At 36.0% G+C, this 26,058-nt stretch overlaps 1 protein-coding gene across 7 annotated transcripts in view; it reads left to right on the top strand.

Moving 5' to 3' along the window:
• MLLT10 (MLLT10, histone lysine methyltransferase DOT1L cofactor) overlaps positions 1 to 26,058 on the top strand; it is a 123,154-nt gene that overhangs the window by 60,213 nt on the left and 36,883 nt on the right. For all 7 annotated transcript variants that reach the window (XM_027658797.1, XM_027658799.1, XM_027658802.1 and 4 more), the window contains 2 exons: positions 621 to 876; positions 2,431 to 2,997. In XM_027658797.1, the coding sequence (XP_027514598.1) occupies positions 621 to 876; positions 2,431 to 2,997 (823 nt within the window). The remainder of the gene's footprint in view (positions 1 to 620; positions 877 to 2,430; positions 2,998 to 26,058) is intronic.

Here is a 26,058-nt window from a genome sequence, read left to right as displayed (position 1 = left end):
CATATGTCTTCTTTACTTGATGATAGTTAAGGAACTGGATGAACGGGACAGTTCAGATGGCAGAGAATCCTGATGTGATGATGGGAAAGGAAGACATAAGGGGCAGTTGGGCTTATTGACTTTGGTTTGGTGTTGGGATTGTAAAGTCTTAAAAATGCAAGTTCTTAGGTTCTGAAGCCTTTAACAGTTCCACTGCTGATGGAACAATATTTCCAGTTTCACAAAAAAAGCTGTATAAAAGGTGTATGTTCAGAAGAGCATTTAAAGTTAGTTTTTAATTTTTAATTTTGAGCATAAAATAGCAATATGCTATTTAAATAGACTATAAAGACTGTAACCATAGATATGAGATTAATGCATTGACCTCAGTGAAGTAAAAATTTCAACCAAAGCCATTAGTTCTATGCATTTTTTTCCACAAAATGAAATTTTATGTACTTCAGTTGTTTGCTGAGAATATTCATGGTTCAGTTTCTGCAACTCCTGCTGTCTCCGATTACATTAGTATTTGAACACTTCTCAGCTTGTTTGAAAGAATGGGGTCTTTTAACAGTTCTTTTTTTTGCAATTTTTTTGTGTGACCTGTTTCCTTTATTTCTTCTCTCTTATCAAAATGCTAGACATACACAAGCACTAGCAACAACTCCATGTCGGGCTCCTTGAAGCGATTGGAAGATACCACAGCTCGATTTACAAATGCAAATTTCCAGGAAGTTCCTACACACGTTTCAAGTGGAAAAGATTCTTCAGAGGCTAGAGGGTCAGAGAGCAAAGGGAAGAAATCTGCAGGTCACAGCTCAGGTCAGAGGGGAAGAAAGCCTGCTGCTGGAAGAAATCCAGGAACAACTGTGACTGCAGCTAGCCCTTTTCAGCAAGGTACTGATTGTTGTGCTGTAATGACGTGGATTAGAAATTTTATATATTTAAAACTTGAAAAGTAGTTTATCTTTTATCCTCAATAATGAGAATGTTATTCTCATTTGGCTTTTTTCAGGCCAAAAAGTTTGTTGTCACAACATGAAAAAGAAGGTCGTGCATCTTAAAGTGCAGAAGCGGTGCTTTTGTTCACACTGTTAGAGTATTCTCTTTATCTGCTAAAAAAAGAAGTGTCTTTATATGCTGAGAAGTTAGTCTGGGATAAACTTGAGCATGGATTTGAGTCTAGAGGTCTTTCTTAGCTCTTTAAGGAAGTAACAGTAATGGTTTGTAGTCAGTGCACATTAGAATGAAACTGGATTACCTAATGGATAGGATGCAGTAGCCCCCAGATAATTTTTCAAGATGCAGACATTTAAAGTATACCATTTTCTTCAAAGACCTTTTTACTTAACTTTTTTTTGTTGTTGAAATATATTAACAGAAAATGATTATGTGACAAGTATATATGGTTTATTTACCTTAAGTAACACAAAGTTTTTACCTTACAAACATACTAAAACCAGGCACTATTGACACTTCTAAAAAACAAATTTTAGAAATTTGCTGTATTAATGTAAATTGTATTTTAAATGGAATTCTTAACAATATTTTCTGGAGTACTAATGACAAAACACTAATTTTTAAAGGGGGTGGGTTTTCTATAGCTAATGTCATATTTAGAAATATTTTCTTGATGGGATAGTTATCATCAGTCTGAGTTCTGTGAAATAGTACCCACATATAAAATTACTGAATTTCAGTGGAAGTAGATGTTTGTAATTCCCAAGAGTTCTCCATTTTCTACCTTGCATGCACTAATACAGTGATGAAACGACTGCATTCCAAATATTATAGAAACAATGTAGTTCTGTTACACAAAAGATGTTTGTAGTTCTGTGACAGTGCTAAAGAAGTCTTAAAATACCAATTTTATACGCTGTTTTTCACTTACTTTCTTGTGCTTTTGAAAAATACCTCTTTTGTGGAACATCTCCTCAGCCAGGGTAAATTAAGTACAATTGCTGTTCCTTTGACCTGTGCCAGACCCTTGATTTTGGGTAGAATGGTAAGGAAGATTGCAGAGATAGTGTAGGTATGATCATAGCACATTTCTATCAGCCTTCCTTTTTTATACGTGCGTGTTTATAAAAACCTGCTCTGACTTGCACCAAATGTTTGTTTATTGTAGTGGCTTCAAAACATGATGGATGTCTAAATTGCCTAAGCAGCAAAGTTGTTATTCTCCTAATATTTAATTTTGCTTTCTTTGTGCTCCAAATTTGAATCTGAATCTCAGACACGAATCTGAGAATCATATCCAGCAGAATGAAGATCAGCAGGAGAACCAATGAGTTATTTAGAAAAATTGGTTCTTTAGCTCTTCATAATGCTTTTCATAAAGTCCCTCCACACTGAAGTTTTGTATTCTAAGATAGTAGTATTTCCCATCAGTTTTCATCAACTGCAGGTTAAAAAAAAAGTACCTTTTTTTTTTTTTTTTTCCTTTTTTAGGAAGCTTTTTGGGCACTCCTGGGAGCATAAAGTCATCTTCTGGAAGTTCAGTTCAGTCTCCCCAAGATTTTTTGAGTTTTACAGACACAGATCTGCGAAGTGACAGTTTCACGCATTCTCAGCAGGCTTCGTCAACCAAAGATGTACATAAAGGAGAGGCTGGGAGTCAAGAGGGGAGTGTTAATTGTTTCACTTCATTAATTGGTCTCCCTTCATCATCAGCTGTTTCCCAATCTAAAAACTTTGAAAGCTCACCTGGAGACATAGGTAATTCAAGCCTTACTTCTACAGCATACAAACGAGCTCAAACTTCTGGAATAGAAGAAAAAACTGTAACAGAGAAGAAACGGAAAGGAAATAAACAAAGTAAACATGGGCCCGGTAGACCCAAAGGAAATAAAAGTCAAGAAAGTCTTTCCCATCTTTCAGTTTCTTCTGCTTCCCCTACTTCATCTGTGGCATCTGCTGCAGGAAGTGTGACAAGCTCTGGTCTTCAAAAATCTCCAACTTTGCTCAGGAATGGAAGTTTACAAAGTCTTAGTGTTGGTTCATCTCCAGTGGGTTCAGGTAGGCATTTATTGGATTTGTTTTCTTACCTCGAAATATGTTTTTATTATTTTAGCTGTAATTCTGAGTATGCTTTCAAAAACAGGGTATCATTTAAAGTGTCATGGAAGAGTAAGTTTTGTTCTGTGTACTGGTGCCACTGTGCTGTAGGTGGCTGTAGTAGATTGACACATGTATTGGCCTATAGGCAATATAAATGCAGGTTTTGAAGCTATAGGGGGAAAAACAGTAAGTTGCATGAAAATAGGTTCTTTGGAAATTACATGTGACAGGTTTAGCTAAAATAAGTGATAACACAGACTGTATTGTCTGTATGTTCTGTTACACAGAGAAAACAAAATTGTTACTCAGGCATGTCAGCTGTGCTGAGTACATCCCTCAATTATTTTTTCCCAATTTAGCTTAACTAAAAGCCAAATTGTCTATATGGAGAATTACCAGTTTAAACATGCAAAAGTATATTCTGAATCTGGACCCCTGTGCAGCTGGATGACATTCTTATATTCTTGCGTGCTTTTTAGCAATTGAAGCTGGCTGGTTTGTTCTTCCTCTGTTTATGTGCATCTGGGGCTGTGAGAGGCTTTCTGTTCCCAGTAAACGTGTGTGGAATGGCCTAGCAGAATACTGTACCTACCAAAGTCTTTGTTGCTCTGAAGTTTCTTTCAAAGCTTTTGTGTTTGGATTAGAATAACAAACTACCTGGCTTTTGAAACTTTGAAATTTTGTCCTTTTTGTTGTAGCGAGATTTTTGCTTAATTTTTCTGTTATGGTGGAAAAGAGAAATGGAACTTGAATATTTGCTTTTGATATTGTATATTTTTATTGTATAAACAAGAGATACTTTTAAAATATACATGCTTCAAGAAACAAAAAACTTCATATTTTCTTTAGAACAAGGAAGGCAGGTACTTAAAAACTTGATCTCAAACCCACATTGTTTGGAATCTGCTAGATATAGGCAAATGATGATTTTTATTAGGGGTAAAAATGGCTATTTTATTAGACAATAGCAGTGGCAACTATATTAAATATTATTTTCCTGTATTGAAATCTTCAGGGAGAAATGGTTTATGACAGAATTTAGAGTTCACTGTTTATCTTTTTGTTTGAAATACAATTTTAATAACAAGTTCACCTCATACCTATTATGAACAGAGACCATCTTTGCAGATTTATGTCAGTGTTCTGATTATTATAGTGCAAACTGTCTTAATCCTTTGTAATCTCTTTGAGGTGGATTATGTATAGTTGTAGTTGGGGTAACAGATAGAAGTACAAGGTCTTTGTTTGAAGTGAATGACCCGTGTTTCGCCCCTTATATTTGTGTGAATATTCTGGTCTTGTCAGCACCTTGAACAGGCCTTTACCTGGCCAGATCCGTTCTTACTTCCTCTGTCCTCTGTATTAGATCTCACTCTTCTATCTATAAAATACCAGTGATAATGTTAAACTCCTTGTTTTGAAAGATGTGGTTGGAAATACTGGATAGGTTTTATTACTCTTATCGTGATATTCAGCCTATAATTTCACTTCTGTTAAGCATAGTTAGATTCTTGGTAGCCAGTATTACACCCATCCTCTAAAACTGGCATTTTCTGAAGCTGCCAAAGAATATGAATGAAAAACAAACAAACAATATCACTCCAATAAAAACAAGAAAACCCAAAGATACAAAACCAAAAGGAATGTCTTTGTCTTGGAGCATGAGCTCTAAATTTATCCAGAAAATACTGTTTGAACCACAACATATTGTTTTAATGTACTCTTCTCCCTCATTTCCCCTTTTCCTTATGGTTTTAGTGCTGCTTTCCTCACTTCATCATAAGCATTTTCTGGGTTTAGCAGTCCATTTACAACTTTGTTACAATGAGGAAGGGCATATGAGTGTTATCAGTATTATCAGGAACATACATTTTCTCAGGTATGATATGTGGATGTTTCTCTTTGAAATGTGTCTACATTGTCCAGTAACAAAATCTGACATGTGAATCTAAATTATATGACCCAAACCCCCAAGTAAGATTTTGTGCACGTAAATGTAGTGAGAGAAAATGCAGTTTACTCAAGTCGAAAAGTTTTTACCGACTCTTACTTGGAATTGCCTTGTTACTTCAAAGAAGCAGAATTGGGAATGAGCTAGACCATACTAAACAAAGCTTTTGAGGCCCTTTTTCAAGAATCTCTTCCTCTTTTTTTATCCTTTTTAATAACCTTCCTAACTGCAGCTATCTGAAGCTACCATTCTTTTTCAGTTTTCTGAAGAGTACTTGTTGAGATCCATAAAAATTATGAAAAACGTGACTTCAAAGCTGTATGATAATTTTGTTCATAGTTAATGCTCAAATTAGATGAAATGTGAAGGAAACCTTATTTTACGAGGTAATGCAGATTCATCATGTGCTATTTATCATAATTAAATGTCTTCCATTGAGGTTTTATTCAGAATAAGTATATTCAGCTCATTTTCTGAAAATATTTGTCCTCTCCAAACTTTTATCTAGTCCACAAGACTTCTGTTTCCTGCTTAGTAAGAACAGAGAAATACCGTGAATAGTATAAGGACATGTGATTAAAAGCTGCTGCAGCACATACACACAGGTTTTATTACAGTTGCCATGCAACTGGTCTGATGTGTTTGGATTTTGATCACTTAAATGTTCAATCTTTATGCCCCTTATGATTTTTTCTGAAATGTATTTATAACCTCTTAGGAAACACTGAAATAAGGTTTTATAAGATTTATTTGGTAGGCGCATAAGGAATTTTTGTAGTAAATTAACATTTTACTAGTATGTCTCTCCCTGTTTAAAAAAAAAATTCTTTAGCTAATAACAGCTGATTAACAAACCACACTTATCTTTCTGTTGGGATTTCACAGGCACTGTAAGATTATTGTCTAGGAAGATATAAGTCAGTTGTCAGTGGGAGTTATATAAAGCTGATACTAGTTCACCCCATATGGGGTTGGTCTTTGGAGTGCTTTCAGAATCTGAATTTCTTTAATGGGGCCAAGGGTGGTGAAGGGCGAGAGGGTGAGTTCATCTGAGTTCTACAATTTTAAAGAACTATTTAACTTTTCAAGTCCGGTAGTTGTGTTCTCAGCATCCTCCTAGGGAATAATACTTAAAGAATTCTAGTCTGTAGTATGTAAAGCATTGATCCCTTCTGCTGAAGGCTTTTAATTTTTTTCTTTTTTTTTTAATTTTCACAACAGCATTGATTAAAGAATAGAAAACTTTAGCCCAGGGATTAGAACAGATGGTAGTAGTACCTTGTCCCAGTAGCAAATTCCAAGATCAAATGTTCTTTTACTACACTTGCACTTTATTTTAGCAGGAGTGCAGAGGCTAATAAGGTGATGGGAAGGAAAAAAAAATACAGTTATGATAAATAACTTTCATGCATTTTGTATTTTTCTGTCAAGCAGTTTGTGTGGCTCTGGCCCCTCTTTGTTTGGAGTATGTTTCAATGCACGAAGAACTTCCTGAGATCTCATGTCCCACAGCAATAGGGAAAGGACCATTTTATGTGGCATACAGCACTTTCTGGCTTTTGTGGAATAATGTAGCAAGGTAAAATGGAAAGCAGTCAAGTATCAGAAGTCAGCTGAAAGTTCTGTTTCACAGTAGATAAAGTTCTCGTGCAGTTGTCTCCAAGTTCGGCCATGGATACTTGCTGCTGGAAGTATTACAGTGCTTCAAGCACTTCTCTGCCTTTCCCAGGTCTGCTACTGATTACAAGTGTACAACAAATTGTGTAGTATCAACTTCAGTAGCTAAGTACTTCAAGGGATGATTTGCTTCAATATTTTAATTTTTGTATAATTGATTTTGTGCCCTTACGAGTACTGCAAACCCTAAAAAAGCTTATAAAGTTATTTTTTTTTCTTTATGAAGACTGGAGAAGGTTAACTTAAAAATCTGGCCTCAAAATGATTAGCCCATTGTTTCAGCACTATTGCTATGCTCATCTTCTGGAATTCCTTTGTCCCAATTAAGGCAAACTTATAATTTGTCTTCCTACATTTTTATCTCTGCATCATATATATTCTACCCTTAACCAACCTTCAGTATGCTCTGGTTGGTAATACTAGACAGTTTTTGAAATAAAGGACACATCTGAACCCAGTATTTTACTAATAAAGCAATGTTTCAAGCTCTGATTGGGAAAGTGTTAATGTTTTTTAGGGAGAGGAAATCAGGTCTCTCTGAGTTGGTCTTATGCAGTCAAATTTCAGCTTTACATACAAGTTTTCTAAATGCTTCAGCTTGGTTCCATGTATTTTGTTCTCGTTTCTCATCTCATTCAAGCAGTGCTGGAACCTTTATCAAGTGTTACAAGTGTTACACTGTGCAAGATCATTGTACTGTTAAGCTCGTTGTCGTGCTGATGATGTAAGAGAACGCTGAGTTTCAAAGTAGAAATGTAACTTGAAATCATTCTTATTCAGATACTGAGTCCCTCAGTACTTACGTTAAATCTTCGTGATGCTGTGTTTAGTTTGTCTTACTAACTAAATCTGCTGGGAGAAAGAGTTTAGAAAAAGTTATTCTGAAACAGTTTGTGCTGTTAGATTCATCTGCTAAGGACACCAAAGCAGAAGAAGTAGTCTTGCTGTGTTAAAAGCCAGTTTGTATTCCAGAGGAGGTGGAATGCAAAGAACAAATTGATACTAATAGATATTAATGTCCTTTTAGGACTAAGCAAATGGAGTAGAAAACACACAAGTCAAAATTAGCGTGCAGAGTTTTTCATTCTTTGTATTTGAGGCTCAGCAGAAGTGATGTTGAGATTGGTAAACGGTGTGCAAGATTAAAATATTAAAATTGATGATTGTTGGTGTAGAAAACATGGAGACATTCATCAGGTAACAGGGAAGAAATCACGCGAAGGTAGTAGCTTATAAAAATGGGGATTATCATGAAAGGGACCCCCTCATCAGTGTTCTTAACTAAAACAGTTGTTATCAGCAGCTACAGCTAAAAGTATTGACAGTTCCTGACGAGGAATCCCTCATACTTCCGTGTTCTTAGACTGTCAGTATTAAATTCAGGAAGTCTTTAAAACTCGTGAAGTGGTCAGAAACCGGTGAGTCAGTTAATTCTGCGCAATTACGATGTGCCTGACAGAAGAAAGATAGTAAGAGATACAAAGATGTAATGATTCATGGTGGTTATTGTGAGTTATGGAAAAGCACTTATTGGACTAATTTCCTATTTAAAAAATAATTTTATTAAATATTTTTTATTAAAAGTGGCATAGTAGATGTCTACGTTTCAACTCATACAGCATGACATTTTAAATAAAGAACTGTAATGATAGGAAGTCAGCAAACCCTTCCATTAACTGTAGTTAATAGTTAAGTCTCAATTAAATTTCGATCAGAGAATTATTAAACCAGAGTTTACTTTGTTTTGTTATTTCCCCTTGCATCAGTCATCAGCTTTTTGCTCAGTTGGTTAGAGCCAGGTGTTGCTAATAACACCAGGGTCGTGGGTTTGATCCCCATATGGGCCATTCACTTAAGGGTTGGACTTGATGATCCTTGTGAATCCCTTCCAGCTCAGAATATTCTGTGAAATCTGTTGGACAGCTCTGCAATTTTTGAAACTAATCTGGTTATGAGGACAGGGTAAAACAAATCTCTCGGTCAGAATACAAACTAAGAGTAAAGTTGGTGGACCTAAAGTAAATGATTGCATCTTAGAAAGATGGATGTATACTTGCAGGATAAGGATGACCTTCTGGGGAAGGAAGGGCTGTAGAGAAAAAGTATAAAGGTAATTAATCAGCTATGTCTGAGTTTCCAGTGCTGAGCTGTGTTTAAAAATGTTTTAATGCATAAACAGCAAGCTAATGAGAAAGGCAGCTCTGTGCTCAAAGCGTCTGGTCTTTGAATACTGTGTCTAGTTCTGCTGTCTGCTCTCTGTAAAGAAAAGAAGAGCCGCAAGAAAGATTCAACGACTGGAAGAAGCATGTTATTGGAGGATAGCTAAGGAGAGAGTTTATCGAACTGTGAATATCGTAAGAGGAACTGAAAGCTGGTGCTACAGTGACCCTTAACAAAAAAGGTAGAACATGATCAAGTGAGAGAAAGTAATAGTTGAACAATTTTCAGTTCCAAAAATTTAGATATATTTTCTAGAAGATACAGTTTAGTTGAGCATATTTATTGGATTTGCAGGTGGAGGACATTCTAGAGCTAAGAAATCAGTGTACTTGCAGAGATTCTTGTTTGGTTCTTACCTATGAACCTAATTCTGTTCTGTATTGTCCCTTTGATTTCTAAAAGAAAAATTAGCATGGTGCATCAGTTTAGCATATGAAATAGTCTGTAACTGGGCAAATAATGCATTTCAAAATACAGTAGTTATTAGTGAATTGTTAGGCAGCATGGGTCTGTAGAAATTGGTTCGTAACACAGTATGTTTATGCTTTTATCAGAGATTTGGAAGAAATTAAGTCATCTTTTCTGCTTTCTCTGGGGGTTTAGGGTGGTTTCTAAAACTGTATGTTGTAAAAAATGTACTTGGATGTAATGAATTCCTCGATTGAGAAGGCTGTGTACAAAAAAACAATGAACAATGAACACATCTCTTCTAACAGAGATGTGTTTTGAAAACAATTATGAAAAACTTCTGAATAATAATGGAGAACTGAACATTATTTCACATTGAGATGCTTTAGGGGAAAAAAAAGGCTATTGTGATCCCTGTGACAGTCATTTCAAGAAGGGATAGAAAAGGTACATCACTTGAAATTACTCCCTGAATATTGCAGGTAGCAGAGTACTGTATTTAATTATGACTTTCCTCCTAAATTATGACTATGAATGTGAAAGTTGAGAAGAGGCGTATAAAGATTAATGTTTTTAAAACATCCTTTTCAAAGAGTCTGAAGCTGTTTGCTAGACTGGAATATCTTTAATTTGAGAATATTTCCTTTTCCAAAAATGTTTAGAAGCATGACCATAATTGTTATCCAGGAAGAATTAATATTCTTGGTCAAGATGTTTTTATTGGTAATTGCATACTGCATACTGTAATTGCCTCGTTTTTTGTTTAAAAAAAAAAAAAAAGGTTAACATGGAAATACAAACCTATAGCACTTAATTGGATGGGCTGCTGAAAACAAGAAGTGTTCAGCCTTTCCACTTCTGGAGTCTCCAAGCTGCCTGACTTTCCACGGAAGCAGTGGTTTTGGCTTGAGATGCAAATCATGCTCCCTGTGAATGTTGGAAGATTAGAAACTCTTGGAGCATTACTTTGAAACAAAACTTGCTTTGAAACAAAACTTGATTTAAAACAAAGCAAAACAAAAAAAAAAGTTTTCTTTCTACAAAAAATTTAGGGTTTTTTTTCCTTTGTTTGTTTTGGATTTTTTTTGAGTGAAAACAGATGTGAGGGCTTTCTGAAGTGAAAAAAAAAATATCCCAAGGAAGGTAAGGTAAGTTCTGTTAGCTAGGAGAGAGGTTCCATGTCAAGCTGCTGAGGCTGCTAATATTGGAGAAGATCTTGGCAGCTGTGGAAATTGCCTGACTGGTTAATTGTTTTATAAGAATGTGTCTCTCAGGTTAAAATGGAAATTTTGAAGATTATATCTTTAAACTAGATTCCTAAATTACGGTGAGTCTGGGCATTAGTTTCTATTTAAATTTCAAAATATGTCATTATTTATTTATTTATTATTCTTTGACAGTCAACAGCAAACAGTATGTTTAAATTATGAACTTGTAATACATTTCAGATGCAACAAAGCAAAAAACAAATTAATACAGGAAAGGAAATATATGTTTTCTTGACTTCCCTTTTAGGTCCTTTGTTTAATAACAAAATAAAGAAATAAAGAAAATTTTGGTAGTTATTATTTCAGGAGAAAGACGTAATAATTTCAAACAGCTGAGCAAAAACATGTAAATATTTCTAAACTGTTTTAAATTTTGCTTTTATTTAAGTTTTGTGACTCTTCTACCCAAATATGAATTTAATACAAATACAAGAAGTTCTGCAGGTCTAGATTTTGCCCATATAGATTTTTTTTTCAGAATTGGCGTGTAAATACCAGCTTTTTGAAACGTAGTAAGTATCTGAATGAATACACTATTTCATTAGTTGTATCTATATTGGCAGAGAAGAAAATGGACTGGGAAGGGCTTGAAGACTACTTAAGTTTCTGTACTTACTATTTTCAAATTCCACTATAAATCTTTCTTGTTTGGTAGGGGAAGGTTTTCAAAGAAGTCCATGAGCTTTTTGTGAACTGTTTGCTTTTAGATTTTATTTGGTTCATAAGCCAACAAAGTGCCTTGTATATATTTAGTGTTAGGTTTGAACTCCTAATAAAACCTCACTTATTTTAGGCCTGAGTAATCTGGTTAAACTACACTGTATGGATGTGATCTATCTGACAGCTTTGCTATTGCTGTTGTCTAAATAGTGAAGAAAATAAATTTTCTCCTTTTCCAGGGGTTGATTGTCTTTGCAGATACATGGAGAAAAAGTATGTGGAATTATCATTATTATATTAAAAAAAAAGGCAGAAAGAGAAAATGCACTGAAACTTCAGTTCTGTGCTTAGATTGCATTAGTTCTTTAACTCTTATTGTAAAACTAAGAATTAGAATTTAAGATAGATACATCAGGGGAACAGGGAGGCACTGTGAAGCAATTAAGATTTCTGTCCTATCAAATGTCTTTGTTGCAGAATTTGATATTTGCTTCAGAGGTGTGTCTCTTTCGTGAAGATCACGGAAATAGTCCTTAGATGGAATTCTACTGTTGCATGGAAAATAAAGTGAGATGCAGGTGGTGTTTGCTTACCTGAAACTATTCAGTTCCCAGGATCTCCTTTAAAAATTACTTAACTTAAAAAAGTCTTATTAAATGGTATCAAATGAAGAGGGGTTTTTTATAGATAGATTCTAAAATTAAAATATTCATCTTTTTGAGTGTGAACATTTTTCAGCATCTGGAGTCAATTACTGGAGTATGGCATTCTTTGTAAGTCAAATGTGAGATAGCAATCAGTCTTTTAACTCCATAAAATCTGTTAAAGGTGACATGGGAACATAAAAAAGTGTGTGCGGGGGAGGGTAGAGAAGAGACTTGACTATAAAAGGAGCAGTAGGGTTTTTTACCCCTCCTTGAAAATTGTACTTTTCAGATCTTACAGACTTTCAAGTCTTTCAGAAATCAAATATAGCTGAAAAATAAGTGATATGTATGTGTTGATGGTTCTTGAAGCATCTTTGTCTTTCTGAAGACTGTCCAATTCATATGGTGAAATTCTTTTTTTGTTGTTGTCGTCAGTCAGAGGTGACAGCACTACAGTCAGGTTTTTAAAATCAGAAGGAAGTGTACTTTGCATTTACATTTTCCATTTATTTGATGTGAAGAGCTGCAGTACCAGAAGTTAAACTAACTGAAGATTGTTTTAGGATTATACTTGAGGAGAGGCTGTGATATCTGGAGCTGTTATTGATTATTGTAATAATTGCTTAGATTCTCTTGTAAAGTTTTAAACAGAAAACAAAAAATTTAAATAGAAATGCTAACAGAATGCAGTGGTATACAAAGACTTGTTACCTTAAAATAATGGAACTTTTCACTGAAAGATGTTGCTTGGGGACAAATCCATTCAGACTTATATTGGACAGATTCATGTGTTGGTGTATAGGACCTATACTGCTTTTTAAAACAGATATTATAGGGCCAAGTGTCTGATTATCAAGTCCACACTTCCTTATGATTCCTTTTTATGTAAGTAATTTATTTTACTTCCTAAAATAGGTTATATGGATGTGATAGGACTAAGAACAGCAGCTTTCTGAAGTTCTAGATAACCTGGGCTGTGGTAGTGTAGTGTCACTTGGTACAACACTGCAGCTTGTGCCCCACAACAGTTCTTGCTGTGGTAGTGAAGTATTTGCTGTCAGGTGGTCCCTGGGCAGTTCCATGTGCTATGGCTGATGACAGTCTGAACTTCCAGCTGCACTTAAAATGGCAGGAGCCAACGGGGATAGCTTTACAAGTACACCTGAAGATTTCAGTAGCATTTGCATTAAAAACACTTTAAAAAGAGAAACTGTGGAATCCAGTGTCAGTCTAGATGTAAAGACGTGTCTTAGGTACACTAAATGACAGTGTGTCCCAGTGCCTTTTCACTATATGGCACTGCCTGATACTGTACAAACGTTACCTGTAGTTGCAAGATCTTTGTGTTCATACACCTGAGTGGGAGCTCATTTTTAGTAACCCTCCCCAGCATAAATAAAGTGCAGAACATTAGCACAGGTAAGCCAACACTGTATCTCCAGGTTAGTTAAATAAACCTCTCTTTCAGGAGCATTAGGCATACCTGAAAAAGTGCTGTAGGAGCTTGATATACAGGTATGCCATATACACAAAATGTACTGTTAAAATACTGATCAGGGCAGTTCTTATCAGGGCTTTTGTGGTGGTAATACTGGAAATAGTGAAAAAAACTATTTTGTATTGTTAGAAAAGCTACTTCTTATCTGATCCTGAATTTAAAGCAATTTTTTTGTCCATTTGAAGTAAACTAGGATTTAACACTTAGTTTAGATGCAGACTCATTACTTCATATTTTTCTTTCTATACTTTTAATCCAGTGTTTAAATAGAAATCTTCATCTTTCAGTGTGAGATCTGGTAGATATGTGAGGTGTCTGTGAGAAGGCCATAAGGATAGCAGTAAGAAAACTTGATTTTGACAGTGATCTAACTTGCTGCATATGTTTTTGTGAGAGAGAATTACTTACAGTGGTAAAAAGTTTCTGAAGAGAGTTCTCATTTAACTAAGTAACTGGAAAAAAAAGGAAAATTTTTGTCAAGAAAGAGTGAGTGAGCATCTATGGTGTTTGGACCTGTGTAACTCTAGAAGTTTGAGTTGGGAACAGATTCATGGAATCTGGTAACAGAGCTGAAGAATATGAACATGCAGCTGGGGCTTGTGTGTGAGTAATCCTATCAGATCCTTTGTACTTGGCTTGCTTTTATTTCTGTTTCTCACTGTTTATTTGTTTTGAACATTTAGGAGAAGGATTTCTTGATAAGAATGACCAGAGGTTCCAAGTAAATAAAAAAACCCCAAACTCCACAAACCAAAAAAAAACCCCCAAACAAACGAAAAACCCCAAGCAGGCCCTCCCCCCCCCCATTGCCCCATTCTCCTAAACAAATGAAAAAGCAACTCATAAACTGTCATCATAGTTAGCTTTCACATAAGAATCTCAGATTCCAGTTGTTGGGGTTTTTTTGTCTGTTTTGTTTTGTTTGTTCTGAGTGTGGTGGGTTTTTTTTTGTTTTGGTTGGTTTGGGGTTTTTATTATTCTCTTAAAGTGTAATAACTGTCCTGGGCAAATGTCTAATCTGAGGGATTGAGTGGTGGGTTACAGCAAGTGACACGTTTTCAAGGCACAAAGTCACTAGGCTCTTTTTCTGTTGTGGGAGTAGTGATAAGCTTAGAATTGAAATTTAGTTTTTGTATGCATAACCAATTTGCTTAAAACCAAGTAACAAATGGCCAAAGGATGGTGACTTGAATGTAGGTATTACTACACAGTCAGTTCAGAGGTATTTTGAAACTAAAGTGAATGAACTGGAAGCATCAAAGTTTTTTCTGAGCAGAACTGATTTTAAAGAAGAGTAAGTGTGAGGTTCTAAATAAAGCAAGCAATAGTAGCTACCATAAGGGCTGGATAAAGAGAGGAAGGATTCAGCCAAGACTAAGAGGAAAGTGCGTAAGGCAGCGGAGATGAAAAATAAAGGAAAACAAAGAATGTGAAGTCCATCTATTACAGCATGTAGTTTTTTGGCATTTATGTGGTTACCGTTCACAATATCTAACCTTTCTTGACACCTTAGAATGCTGGAGTTCAATAGCTTGGCTGTAAATTGTAGGAGAAAACTAGATGGCTGGGAGGGTGCTTGGGCACAGGAAAGTCAGGAAGGACATAGCTGCCAATAGAGGCAGTTATAGAACCAAGGAACCAAGACAGTGGCCCTTTTTTCCTTCCAGAATAAAACACCTTTTTTCATCTGCCTCCTACTAATTTATGGAGTGTCGAAGGGAATAGTGGTAGGGGAACACTTCTCCTTCTGTTCTATGCTGAGGCTTAGGGAGAGTCTAGAATTAGCTCCATCAGTCCCAAGGGGACGGATCAAGTGCTGGCCTTTCCTCGTGTAACTGGATGAGGTCTGTGTTAGAACAATGTTTTAAGGGAATTCTGTTAAACGGGATGTTTTCTTACTAGGATCCTTTGCATATCTCTCAGAGTTGGATATCTGCAGCTGTCGATCTTTTCCATTAATTGGTCTCTTCCATGAATTTGTGTAATAATTTTTGGAGCCATTTATGCTGTTAATACCTGAAAAATGAGAAGTGAGTTTCAAATCTTTATGCATTGTAAAAGGATGTACTTTTTCCGCAACTGTGGCTGATCATGTTTTGATACCTCTCTGAATACAGTGAATAATCATTAAAAGTGTTCAGCATCTTTTTACAGGGTTTAAAATTGATAACTCTGTCATTTCCCTGTTACCATTTTTAGACCTATATATCTTAAGACATTTTTGTCATTCATTCTATATATCCTTCCTAACTGTTCTAGATGTCTCTTAGTGCTACTTATATCCTCTTCTAAGAGATGCAGATAGTATTTGAAATACAGGTGCAACATGAATTTTTAAAGTATCATAATTACGCTTTTTGTTTTCTGTTCTCTTCTGATGATTTGAAACACTATATTTGTCTTTTTTTTCATCATTGCATGATAGTTTTGTTACTTCCTATTGGAAATCTTAAGGATTCCAGAAAAAGGGACTTTGAAAGTAAGAATCAAAGTTGTGAATCCTTTCCTCACATATTTATTTCATTGAAGCACATGATTATTGTGAAAAGTTCCTTCTGCACGGTAGCAGACTATTAAAGTGTAATTCATGTGTCCTTCAATTGGCATTGTTCTCTTAAGGATAGTCTATACTGTCAGTTAAAAAGAAGTTTTCCCCCCACATTTAGTAGCTGCAGTTGGAAGTGGTGCTACTGCACTTTGTTTCCCCTGCTTTATTTTACTGTTCTCCTACTTTGTGTTACTGAGTTGCCAGAAAAGAGCTGTTTTAACCCCATGTTGCTGTCTAGGTCTACTGAACTGTTTTGTCAGGTCTTTAACAGCATCTCTTCCTCATTTGTCTACGAAATGTGTATGTTGTAGTAATACATTTATCATTGTGGCATATCTAGTCTATTCTACTTTAAAACTTTCTCATACCTCTTGAGTGATGCTCATTTTAGTGCGATTTCTTGGGTTAATGATAGTTCCCATGTGGTACAGTTTTAAAGAAACAAAAGCAAAAGGTTGTATCTTCAGGCAATCTAGGGCTGAGCTTGTTTGAATAAAATAAAATAAAACCCGCCCACCACCATCCCCCCAAGCCCCCTCCCAAACCTACTCGATTATTCCTTAAATTTGAAAGGGACTTTCCTTAATATCGAAAGCGGTGGTGGATCAAAATGGATGTTATTTCTTGTGCACAAAAGTTGAGCATAACTGGAACAAACTGATATAATAATAATCAATAAAGGCTATAAGGAGTAGATGTGGGTGAAACGATTCTGCTGCTGAGGGTGGCAAACTGCAGTTGCATTCTGTTCTCTGCACCTGAGACAGAATGTGTCCAAATAGTATAATGTATATGATTCCAGACATTAGTAACTGTGCATTTAAGTAATATTTTTTCTGTGTAAAGTAGTAGTTTTGCTTCTAAGTATATTCTTGTACATTTTGTTAGTTCTCTGAAAACTGTTGAGAAAGTTAATTAAAATTATCAGTTTCAGTTTTATTGGATTAATGCACTTTTGTCAAGATTCATTCAGGATTTTGTATATTGTGGGTTCTTTTCCTGAACCACAAAATGAAAAAAAAAAAATCCAACTGTATTTTTACAGTACAGACTTTGTATGTAAAGCTTTAATTGAAGTTTTCAAAATTTTAAAAGTTTTTCCATTGAAATACCTTTGACTAGTTATTTGAGTCAATAGGTAGAAGTCAAGGCTTTTTGTTTTATTTTGTTTTCTTTTAAAATTACGTCTGAATTAGTTTTGTAAAAATTGAGTGTCAATGACAGAAGTTTAAGGTGTCTTTATTGTTAGTTCATTTTTTTTAAATCCTTATGTTCAGAATAGCCTGGCAGTTAAAAAATGGGTTGTGACAGCAATCTTCAGTAGTTTCCAATGCTGATGAGACCTAAGAAGAAAAATAAAGCATTCGAGGCAATTACCCTGTTGGAAGATGAACAGTTATTACAGCTAGACCTCAGAGGCTGATGCAGGTAGAAAATGCACCCATGGAAGTATGAGAGAGGTGCTCACCACACTCACTTGTAAAATCCTTCATTCAATCATCTTGTCATACCAGATGTGTAAGCTGAGGGATTTGTTCATTAGTAGTGTGAAAAAGTGAAGTAAGCTGAAACTGAAATAATTCTGTAGTCATGAGGTCATTATCGTAATCAGGAATAAACTGGTGGCATAAGTGTAAGAGGGCCAGCATCTGCATGACTGTCACCACTCTGCAGCTGGGCATTAACCTGTCGTGATGCTGCGGAGGCTCTGTTAGAGCCACTCAGCAGAGCGTGTGAGTGTGCTCTGGCACTTCAGGATCAGAGATCAATACTCTCTGAAAACCCCAACCCTTGAAGGAAAGGAAATTCATGTGAGCATCTCCTTTGGTGTGCCACTAGTTGTACATTCTTTCTCTCTGCGTATCTGAGTTGTTCTTGAACTGAGCTCCCTGAAGTCCAGGGGACACAATCATTTTCGTTTAAACTTCTTGGTTGCTTGAGTTTGTCTCAGTCTATCAGTGAAGCAGAACACATGCCTCGCGATTAAAATTGGCAAGGCAACTTTGTTTGAGTTTTTAAATTTGTTGCAGACAATGAAATTGAAATCAGTCTTTTGTTGGGAGGATTGATTGCCTCTGAAAGTATTTGAATTTTTATTTGTAATAGTAGCTTTAGAATGCAGCTAATTGGCGTGTGCTGGAATGTTCTTATACTTGACATTTAAAATCTAACCAACACTGATAAAAGAAATATAAGTAAAAAATTATAGTGGATAGAAATAAATCCATTTTACAATTTGAGCTACTGTAAATGATCAGAGCTCTAATACAAGAAAGATGTATTCAGGTATATTATTGTTCACTGCAATTCCTGTCTATACATATATTCTTTTGTGTGTCTGTTAAACATGATCTTAACATGAAGCCCTTTTTCTCCTAACTCAAAAGCTTTCTCGAAGTTGATGAATGCCATACATAATGGTAAGTTATATTAGAATCTTTTTCAGAGATTCATTTATCACAAAGGGTAGCCTTTTGTGGAAAAGCCTGATTGAAGGTCTGCATATTCTATGGATTGAGTGAAATACAGGTCTGCAGTGCGTCAATTGTTCAGTACTTGAGTGAAAACTTTGTAGATTGTCTGCAGGAGCCTGATAGGTCAATAGTTCCTCAGTTCTCTTTTTATGATCTTTTTGTGTGTGTGAAGTAAAATGATAGCAGTTTTATTCCAGTTCTGAGATTCTTTTCTTTAATTTTGTGAATAGTGTTTCTAGTTCTTCTGTAGTGCTCCATTCACAGGTGTGTTACAGTGGTGTCTACCTCAGGCATTCTCCCACTTGCCTTCCTGACTACTTAAATTACTACAAGTAATACATGTGAAGGTAGCCTTGTTTTGTCCATTCTTTGTTCTGACAGCCTGATGCTGCTCATTTGTGTCACTGATAACAGAACTATCAGTTTCAGAGGGAGAAATATTGAATCTTTAATGGATCTAATTGCAGCTTCCCTTTGGTATTCAGTATTGGCTTTATACCCTTATTTCTGTATTCACTGATAGCAAGTGGAAATGAAATATATATCTTATTACTCTTTCAAGGTTTACTCTTTCAAGGCTTTGTTTATTTGTAAGAAACAACCATCTTTACATCATCTTTACAAGTTACTGAAAGATTTTAAACTCTCTCATGAGGCTAGTTTGAAGATGATCAAGTTTATTTCCCAATGTGATATTTAATTGGTGTCAGGTGATCTGTTAATAAAAATAGGAATTTTTTATCCTTTGGTGTCAGGCAAATAGAAATTTTCTTATTACTGTGCAAGTATGTTGGAAGAGCAGTGCTGTATACACTGTATTATATTGACTTGTAGTTCAGCATATGGAAACAAATTTATATGTTTGAAACTTTGCATGGTGAAGTTCTTAGCATTTTAAACTACAAATCATTAAGGTTTTGCTTTTCACACTGTCAGAGCTATGAATTACATCTGCTAGGCAAATGTCTAAAGTAGTGGGTCTCTTAAATAATAATATTACATTAAATTTATATTTCATAGTCTACATGTGGTGAGAAATTTTGAAATTTCTCTAGATTTGCTTTGCTGTAGTAAAATAGGTTTAGCTTTTTGCCTTTTGATATAGGGTTTCCCTCTCACTCTCCCAGGTATACAAAGCACCAGCTTTGAGATGAAGGAAAGCAAGCTCACCATTTTTCTGAACAAAAAAAAAAACATCTGAAGGGTATCTGACAAAGTGTGCTGAATTTGGAACTTGGTGAGTTTCTGCTATTTTATAAGCAGAGCCTTTTTGCTGTTTAATGTTGAGGAGGTATAGGTTCACAACAGAATACAGAACAGAAATGGATGGAGCAACATTTGTGACTTCTTTTCACATTGCACTGTTTGTTTTTTAAACTAATAGCATAGATGTTAGAAGAACATACATTGCCAAGCAGTAATAATGCTTTATATGACTTACTGTTGTGGAGCAGCGTAATCTTCATGTTTGTTTTAGAATGGTGTTTGGACAGGGTTTATCATTTAACCTACCTTTTTTGGGGGTGGTAGTGATGTTTCATGGTATTTTCCCAGGTTTAAGTTGGTTTCTTTTTTTTCTCCCAGTATTGCAGGGCTTTTTTTTTTTTTACTCTTCCACCCTAACCACCCGTCACCCTCCCATATTGCAGGGCTCTTGTTTTGGTAGAAGCATATATGTATGGGTGAAATCAGTGAGGGTAGGTAGAAATTTTGAAAATATGAACAGCAAGGAAAGATCCTGTCATGTTTGTATATAGGATGAAAATAAAGTGTTCAAGCTTGAGACAAATATTTAAATAAAGGAAGATCATTTACTCCAACAGCATATTCAGATTACAAGTTAGGCAGTCCTGAGGATTGTGTCACTGTCAGTAAGAAGTTTTGATGGAATCTGTATCAGGAGCTTGTTTTTCCATTGCACTGAGTTTAAGCTGACTGCACATCAGCAGTAAAAGACCAGAAAGAAAAACTGTTTTATTTTGAGTGGAGACAAATAGCAGTTTGGAGGAGAGAGGTTTGTTTGTGATAGTTATGCTGTACAGGTGGTGGGCGAAGCCTGTCAGTTGAAATTTGGTGCTGACAAACTGTAAAGGATGAAAGATAATAGCTGAAGTGTTGAACATGGTTTGAAAGGGTCTAGTCCTGAAAAAGAGGACTAGAAAATGGAGCCATGCAAGCTGTATCCTTCTGGTAAGGTGCCTGCCTTTATTGAAAGGAGTCAAGACACTTGAAGGCAGACAGTGGTACACTGCAGTTTTGCCAGTAAGAGACTTTGTATATTCAGTGCTGTGTTTTGTGGTTTTATGGTCAACTTCTTGTATTTTTCATGCTTTTTCAGAAACTTTTAAAAAACCTCACAAAAATTGCAGTTGAGAGATGTGAAGTTTTCACTGCTAATCACTGTGTGATAACAATGTGCTTTGTCCTTCTCAGTCTTACTCTGGACTTTACAGTCAGACTTTTTTGACTTGGCCTTTCATTCTCATTTCTTGTTTTATGGGCCTAATACTGAAAAGGAGCAAGGGGGAGTACAGATATACATGTCTGTTGATGATTTTAATGTATACTTTAAAAAAAGACTATAGGAAACAATGACCTGGTTATTTTAGGTTAGAGTTAGCTGTAAATTGTGATGTTTATTGTAGCCTTTCTGTGGCTACTTCTGTTCTTGCTTGTTCTGTCTTCTGTCCGTTTTATTTCATACTTCTGTTGCTGTTTTGAGGTCTTTGTTTTTGGTTGTTCTGTCTTATGCTAGTTTTTGAGTTGCAGTGAGGAGAGTTATAGCACAGAACAGATGTCCATTGTGCCAAGTCCTGGTGCTGTGATTGGCTTTAGAAGACAATGCATTTCCAAAGAAACTTCAGCTTTGTAGCCTTTGGCCTCTGCATCTCTGCAGGCAAAATTTAATATATATGGTATGATTTTTTTAACAAGATAACCTGAACTAAACAGAATCTGTACTGAGCATGAATTAAGATTTTGGAATCTAGCCCAAACTGGGCAGAGTTTTTCAGTGTTGATAAAAAGGCATCTGCCTCTATTGAAGCATGGAAACAATAGTGCCCAGCTAAACTACGTAAATTGTAAAAAAAGAAGAACAAGATAAGGGCACATTACAAAGTAATTGAAATAGTTCCTTTATGCACATTTTTTTGGAGTATTGAGTAATTATTGTTTGGTTGTAAAATATTACAACCTAAAGTATAGCTGTCTGTCCATGAGATTCTAGAATACCACTTCAAAGCTTTAGCTGTTTCTAATGACAGCTATATGTAGTCTTTCACCAATTTGGGCAACAGCTGTTCTCCCCTCTCCCAGCTTCCCACTGGAATCCGAAAGAGAGAACTTCGGAGGTAGAAACTCCGGTAAAAGACTGTATTATGTGAACAGTGAAGAGGAATCTACTGCTTCCAGTGACTCACCATTTCAGCACTGAGGTAGATTACTGTCAGAAGAGTTTGGAGCTATGGTGTGTTTTCAGAGATCTTAAGCAAACACGGTAAATTTTCTCTGGAAATCATTAAGAAATGTAGATCACAAGTTGTCATGCTCCTACTCAGGGAACTCACTAAGTGAGGTTAGAACTGCTTTGGTTTTAGTTTGTCATACTTAAGTAACTTAGGCTTGTATGTATTGGCTCACTGTACGAAAGTGAACAACTACATAAAAGTTAAGATCTTTATCAATTGTTCTTCCATATCTGTCCAGCTTTTTCTTTTACAAGGTCTTTCTGTGCTGTGACACATCTGAACTACAGGTCTTTCCTGTAGTTCTGAGCATGTGTCTCAGATACAATCATGGAGCTCTTTATCTTAGTGCTATTCTAGAAGAGTACTTCAAAACATTTTGAATCAGACTAGAATAAGCATGAAATTCTTAATGTGTCTTATTTCATAAAGCTGAATTAGTTATGAAATGTAAACAGGCAGTTATAAAGCATTTCAGCAATTATTGTGGGAATTTATCTGGATCATCTGGAGGAAAGAAGTGAAAGGAGGTTTGTCCCTCTGTCAGCTATCTTCCACTACTACACTGTCAAAAAAAGACTGCACAGTTTAACTAAGGTATAACTTTACCATGAGACATGGTATGAAAAGTTACAACTGTTCAGAAAGGATTGGAAGAAATTCATTGGGACAAGGTTGGAAGCAAATTTAAGGCTGATAATTACAAAGACCGTTCCTCAAGCTCAAAGTCCATATGTTATAGATTTCTAGAGACTGGGAGAACATTTGAGGGAAGTATAACTACATGCTTGCCCTTTTTTTGTGTACTTTGGTAGCTATTATTGTTCACTGTTAGAGACAGATACAGTGGGCTAGAAAAAGGACACAGTTCTGCCAGTGTTCCTAGATCAGCATGTCATTCACCTGTCTTCTTGTGTCACATTTAACCCTTTTCTCTCAGAGAGCAAATTCATCTTGATTTGGCTATGAAAAATGTGGGTTTGAGCCCTTCTGCAGTGGAGAGCTGTAGTGTAAGACCTGTATCAGCTTGGAATAATTGGAAGTGGGAAAAGGCACACTGCACCAGGAAGTTGTAACCTTTCTGACAGGGGTTTAGGCAGTTTTGAAATGTTGTACTTAAAAATCTGCATGTGGAAATAAAAGACTAATTGAGGGCTGTGCACTGACTGAGCTTGGTCTAAGCAACTTGTAAGTGTTGTTTCATGTTAGTTAGCTGGTATATGTATTCCTGACTGTTGCAATTTATTGAAGAGTGAGTTCTATATCACTGCTGACATGTGTGGTCATTAACGAATGTGGAATCAAGTATAAAGTACCATTGTTCACTCACAGGTGGGACTAGCTGAACACAAGAATAGACCATTTTGGTAGCTACACAGATCAGTCCCGATCCTTCAACCTTATGCCATTATTGAATACATTTCTGACTGACTGTAGACAGCTGTACAGTCAGGGTTTTGAACATAGGGATGGGAGTAGGCAGAAGAGATTGACTGAACATCTTTTGCTGGCTGAGCTGTCAAGGATTTGGGGATAACTTTAATGGAGTTTGATAGCAGACTTCAGGTATTTGCTATATATGTGACTTGGCTATGTTGAATTGTTTTCTTCAGTTATGTCAAGGTTCTTGTCTCAAAACTCTTGTCAAGAGTTTTGGTCTTCGTATATAAATCTGATCTATAGAGTATAGAGTATTCTCAAAGTGAATAATTGTGGCAGTCTGCCTTCCATCAGTAGGTATGAAACTAGAACAGTTGTTCCAGTTTGAAAACTTGTACACTTGTATCTTCCCTCCTCCCTTCTACCCCCAGCAGTATGTACTCTTTGGGTACTTCAAGTCTGGGAGCTTTTTTTCCTTCTGCCTCATCATGGAGAGTACTCAGAATGCCCTTCATGAATGGAGGGCATTGACTGTTGATCTGTGACAGGCTGTTGTGCTTCCATCAAAAATGGATGCCCAGTTACTGAAAGGGAGGGGAATGGTAGCCTGTTATCCAGCTGCAGATCGGTAACTTGCATTACCGTGCACTTCTCGAACTGTTACTGCAGAATCTTTTAGAAACCTCTCTGAAGGTGAACTCTCACCACTTTGTTCATCAGCCGCAGGAAAACTGCTTGATAATTTCTTAGATTTCAGGTTTCTTCATGAGGGAAATAGATTGATCCTTAGCATCCAAGCTCATTATCTCATAAACTGAAATGAAATTCTTTTGCTAGCTCAGCAGTTTCATATGCAACTTTCTTCTCCTTTTGGACAACTGTCAAAATAACCTGTTTTTATTTTCTGGTGTTTTGCATTAGATTCACTTTAGGTTATGTCCATATTACAAAGTAATGTAGAGGGGTACCTCTTCCGCTGTTAAATTTTACTGGAATAGAACATGTTCATCCTTATATAACAGAACTTCATTTTTTCTACACGTTTAGTTACTAATTAATGGAATGGTTTATGCAAAGGCACTTTTTCATTTTGCTCGATATAGAAAGTTGTCAGTGGGTTTAGGGGAGATTTTGAGATTACCACAGGAAGTGAAGGTGCTGAAAATGTGTATATAGCTTCAGTTTTTGTAAAGAACTTTTTATAAGTCAAAATTCCCTTTTATTATTGAGAGTTCTGCTATAAGACCCCTTGAGATTGTTGTGCCTGCCCCATGTCCATCTGTCCTCCCCTAAATAGCAAGGTTCTGTAGTTCTGTGCAACTTTTGTGGACTTGTAAGTTTACATTTTAAGAATAACCTCCTTGACCATATACTGCTTATTCCTGAAGTTTTGGCAAAGTGCTAAGATGAGCAACCTGTGACATGTTTCAGATAACTCCATCTTTTCACAATTGTTTCAAGAGTTCCAAATTACTGACCTACAAAAGAAAATACAGCTTTAGGGAGAACATTTTCCAAGCTTCCTAGGGAAGCAGTCTACATTGCTTGTCTCTTGATTTTGGCCCACAGTAAGCTTTGAGTTTGTTGTCCAATTTTTAGCAAAAAAAAAAGGAGTCTAAAACATGTAAGTTCCTGTAATAGGAATGGACAGTGTATGGCTACAGAAGTAATCGCTGCCTGTTTTGTCTCTTGCTGAACTAGGCAGTCACCAGCATAGGAAGGGAACGTAAGGGGTAACGGAGGGGGTTGTAGTACTGGAAAATAAGAACTGAGGATTTCATAGCTAGATACAGAAATTGTAGTGGGAAAGCTTAATGTGTCAGTGTCGTTTGTGAGATGCAACACTGTTGAAAGCCAGAATTTAATCTCCTATATTAAGTCTTCTACTCATGGAACTACTTACTTCTATGATTTTGAATAAAATCACTAAAATTGTGATTTTATCACTGTGTGTCACCTGGTGGATGTTGCTGCAATGCTAGTTCTTAGTTGAGGCTCTTTTGTTTTTCGCTATTCTTGAAGTTCTTTTATTTTCTCTACTAACTGTTTTGTCATTGATTGTCAGCAAAAAAAGATGCATTTTTTCCTCAATATGCATTATCTGATGTGTTCTCTGCTCTACAGTACTACACAGGCAGTTACTTGTTGTCCAGAGATGCCTTTTTTTTTTTGTTGCCTTTTTTTAAGCCTTTCACTCCAACAGTGCAGGCTCTATGTGCGTTTTATCTGTTAGAACCTGAAATCAGTGTTGTGCAGCTGTGCTCGTGGTGTTACACACAGTCAGGGTTTACCTGAACAGGGTTACATTTCTGTTTCCACCTGGAGCTGAAAGAACTGTGTTCTCTTTAAAATGCTGAAGATTATATTTGACCATGCTATTTATGCCTCTGGCAAATTACACAATGCCATTCATCACAAGTTATAGCTACTTAGTTTTCAGTAATATGGGAAGAAAGTCAAGGTGGTTGGTTTGTTTTAAACATCAGTGTAGTTTACAGTTATTTGTTTAGGGTTTTGTTATTATTCATTCCTGATCCAGAAAGGGATTTATCTCTCCCCAAACCCCAAAGGACAACTTAGTGCATTTGAGACATTTCAAATGTGTTCTGTCTTGGCTTTCTAATATGATATGCACCTAGTTTTTACACAAGTTCTTTTGAATTGGCGTGAAAATCAAGGAATTATTTGTATTTTTAGCGTACAGTTCTTATTTGAATGCTCGCATGGAGTAATATCTTGGTTGCATGACTAGTTCCACAAGGTGCATGTACTTTATGTGTTAAGCAATGTGTTGCTAAATAAAAATACTTATCCCAAACAG

This window comes from Corapipo altera, unplaced genomic scaffold, assembly GCF_003945725.1.
Source record: "Corapipo altera isolate COAL_440 unplaced genomic scaffold, ASM394572v1 63, whole genome shotgun sequence".
NCBI classification, from domain to species: Eukaryota; Metazoa; Chordata; class Aves; order Passeriformes; family Pipridae; genus Corapipo; species Corapipo altera.
This window is presented reverse-complemented; position numbering and strand designations above follow the sequence as displayed.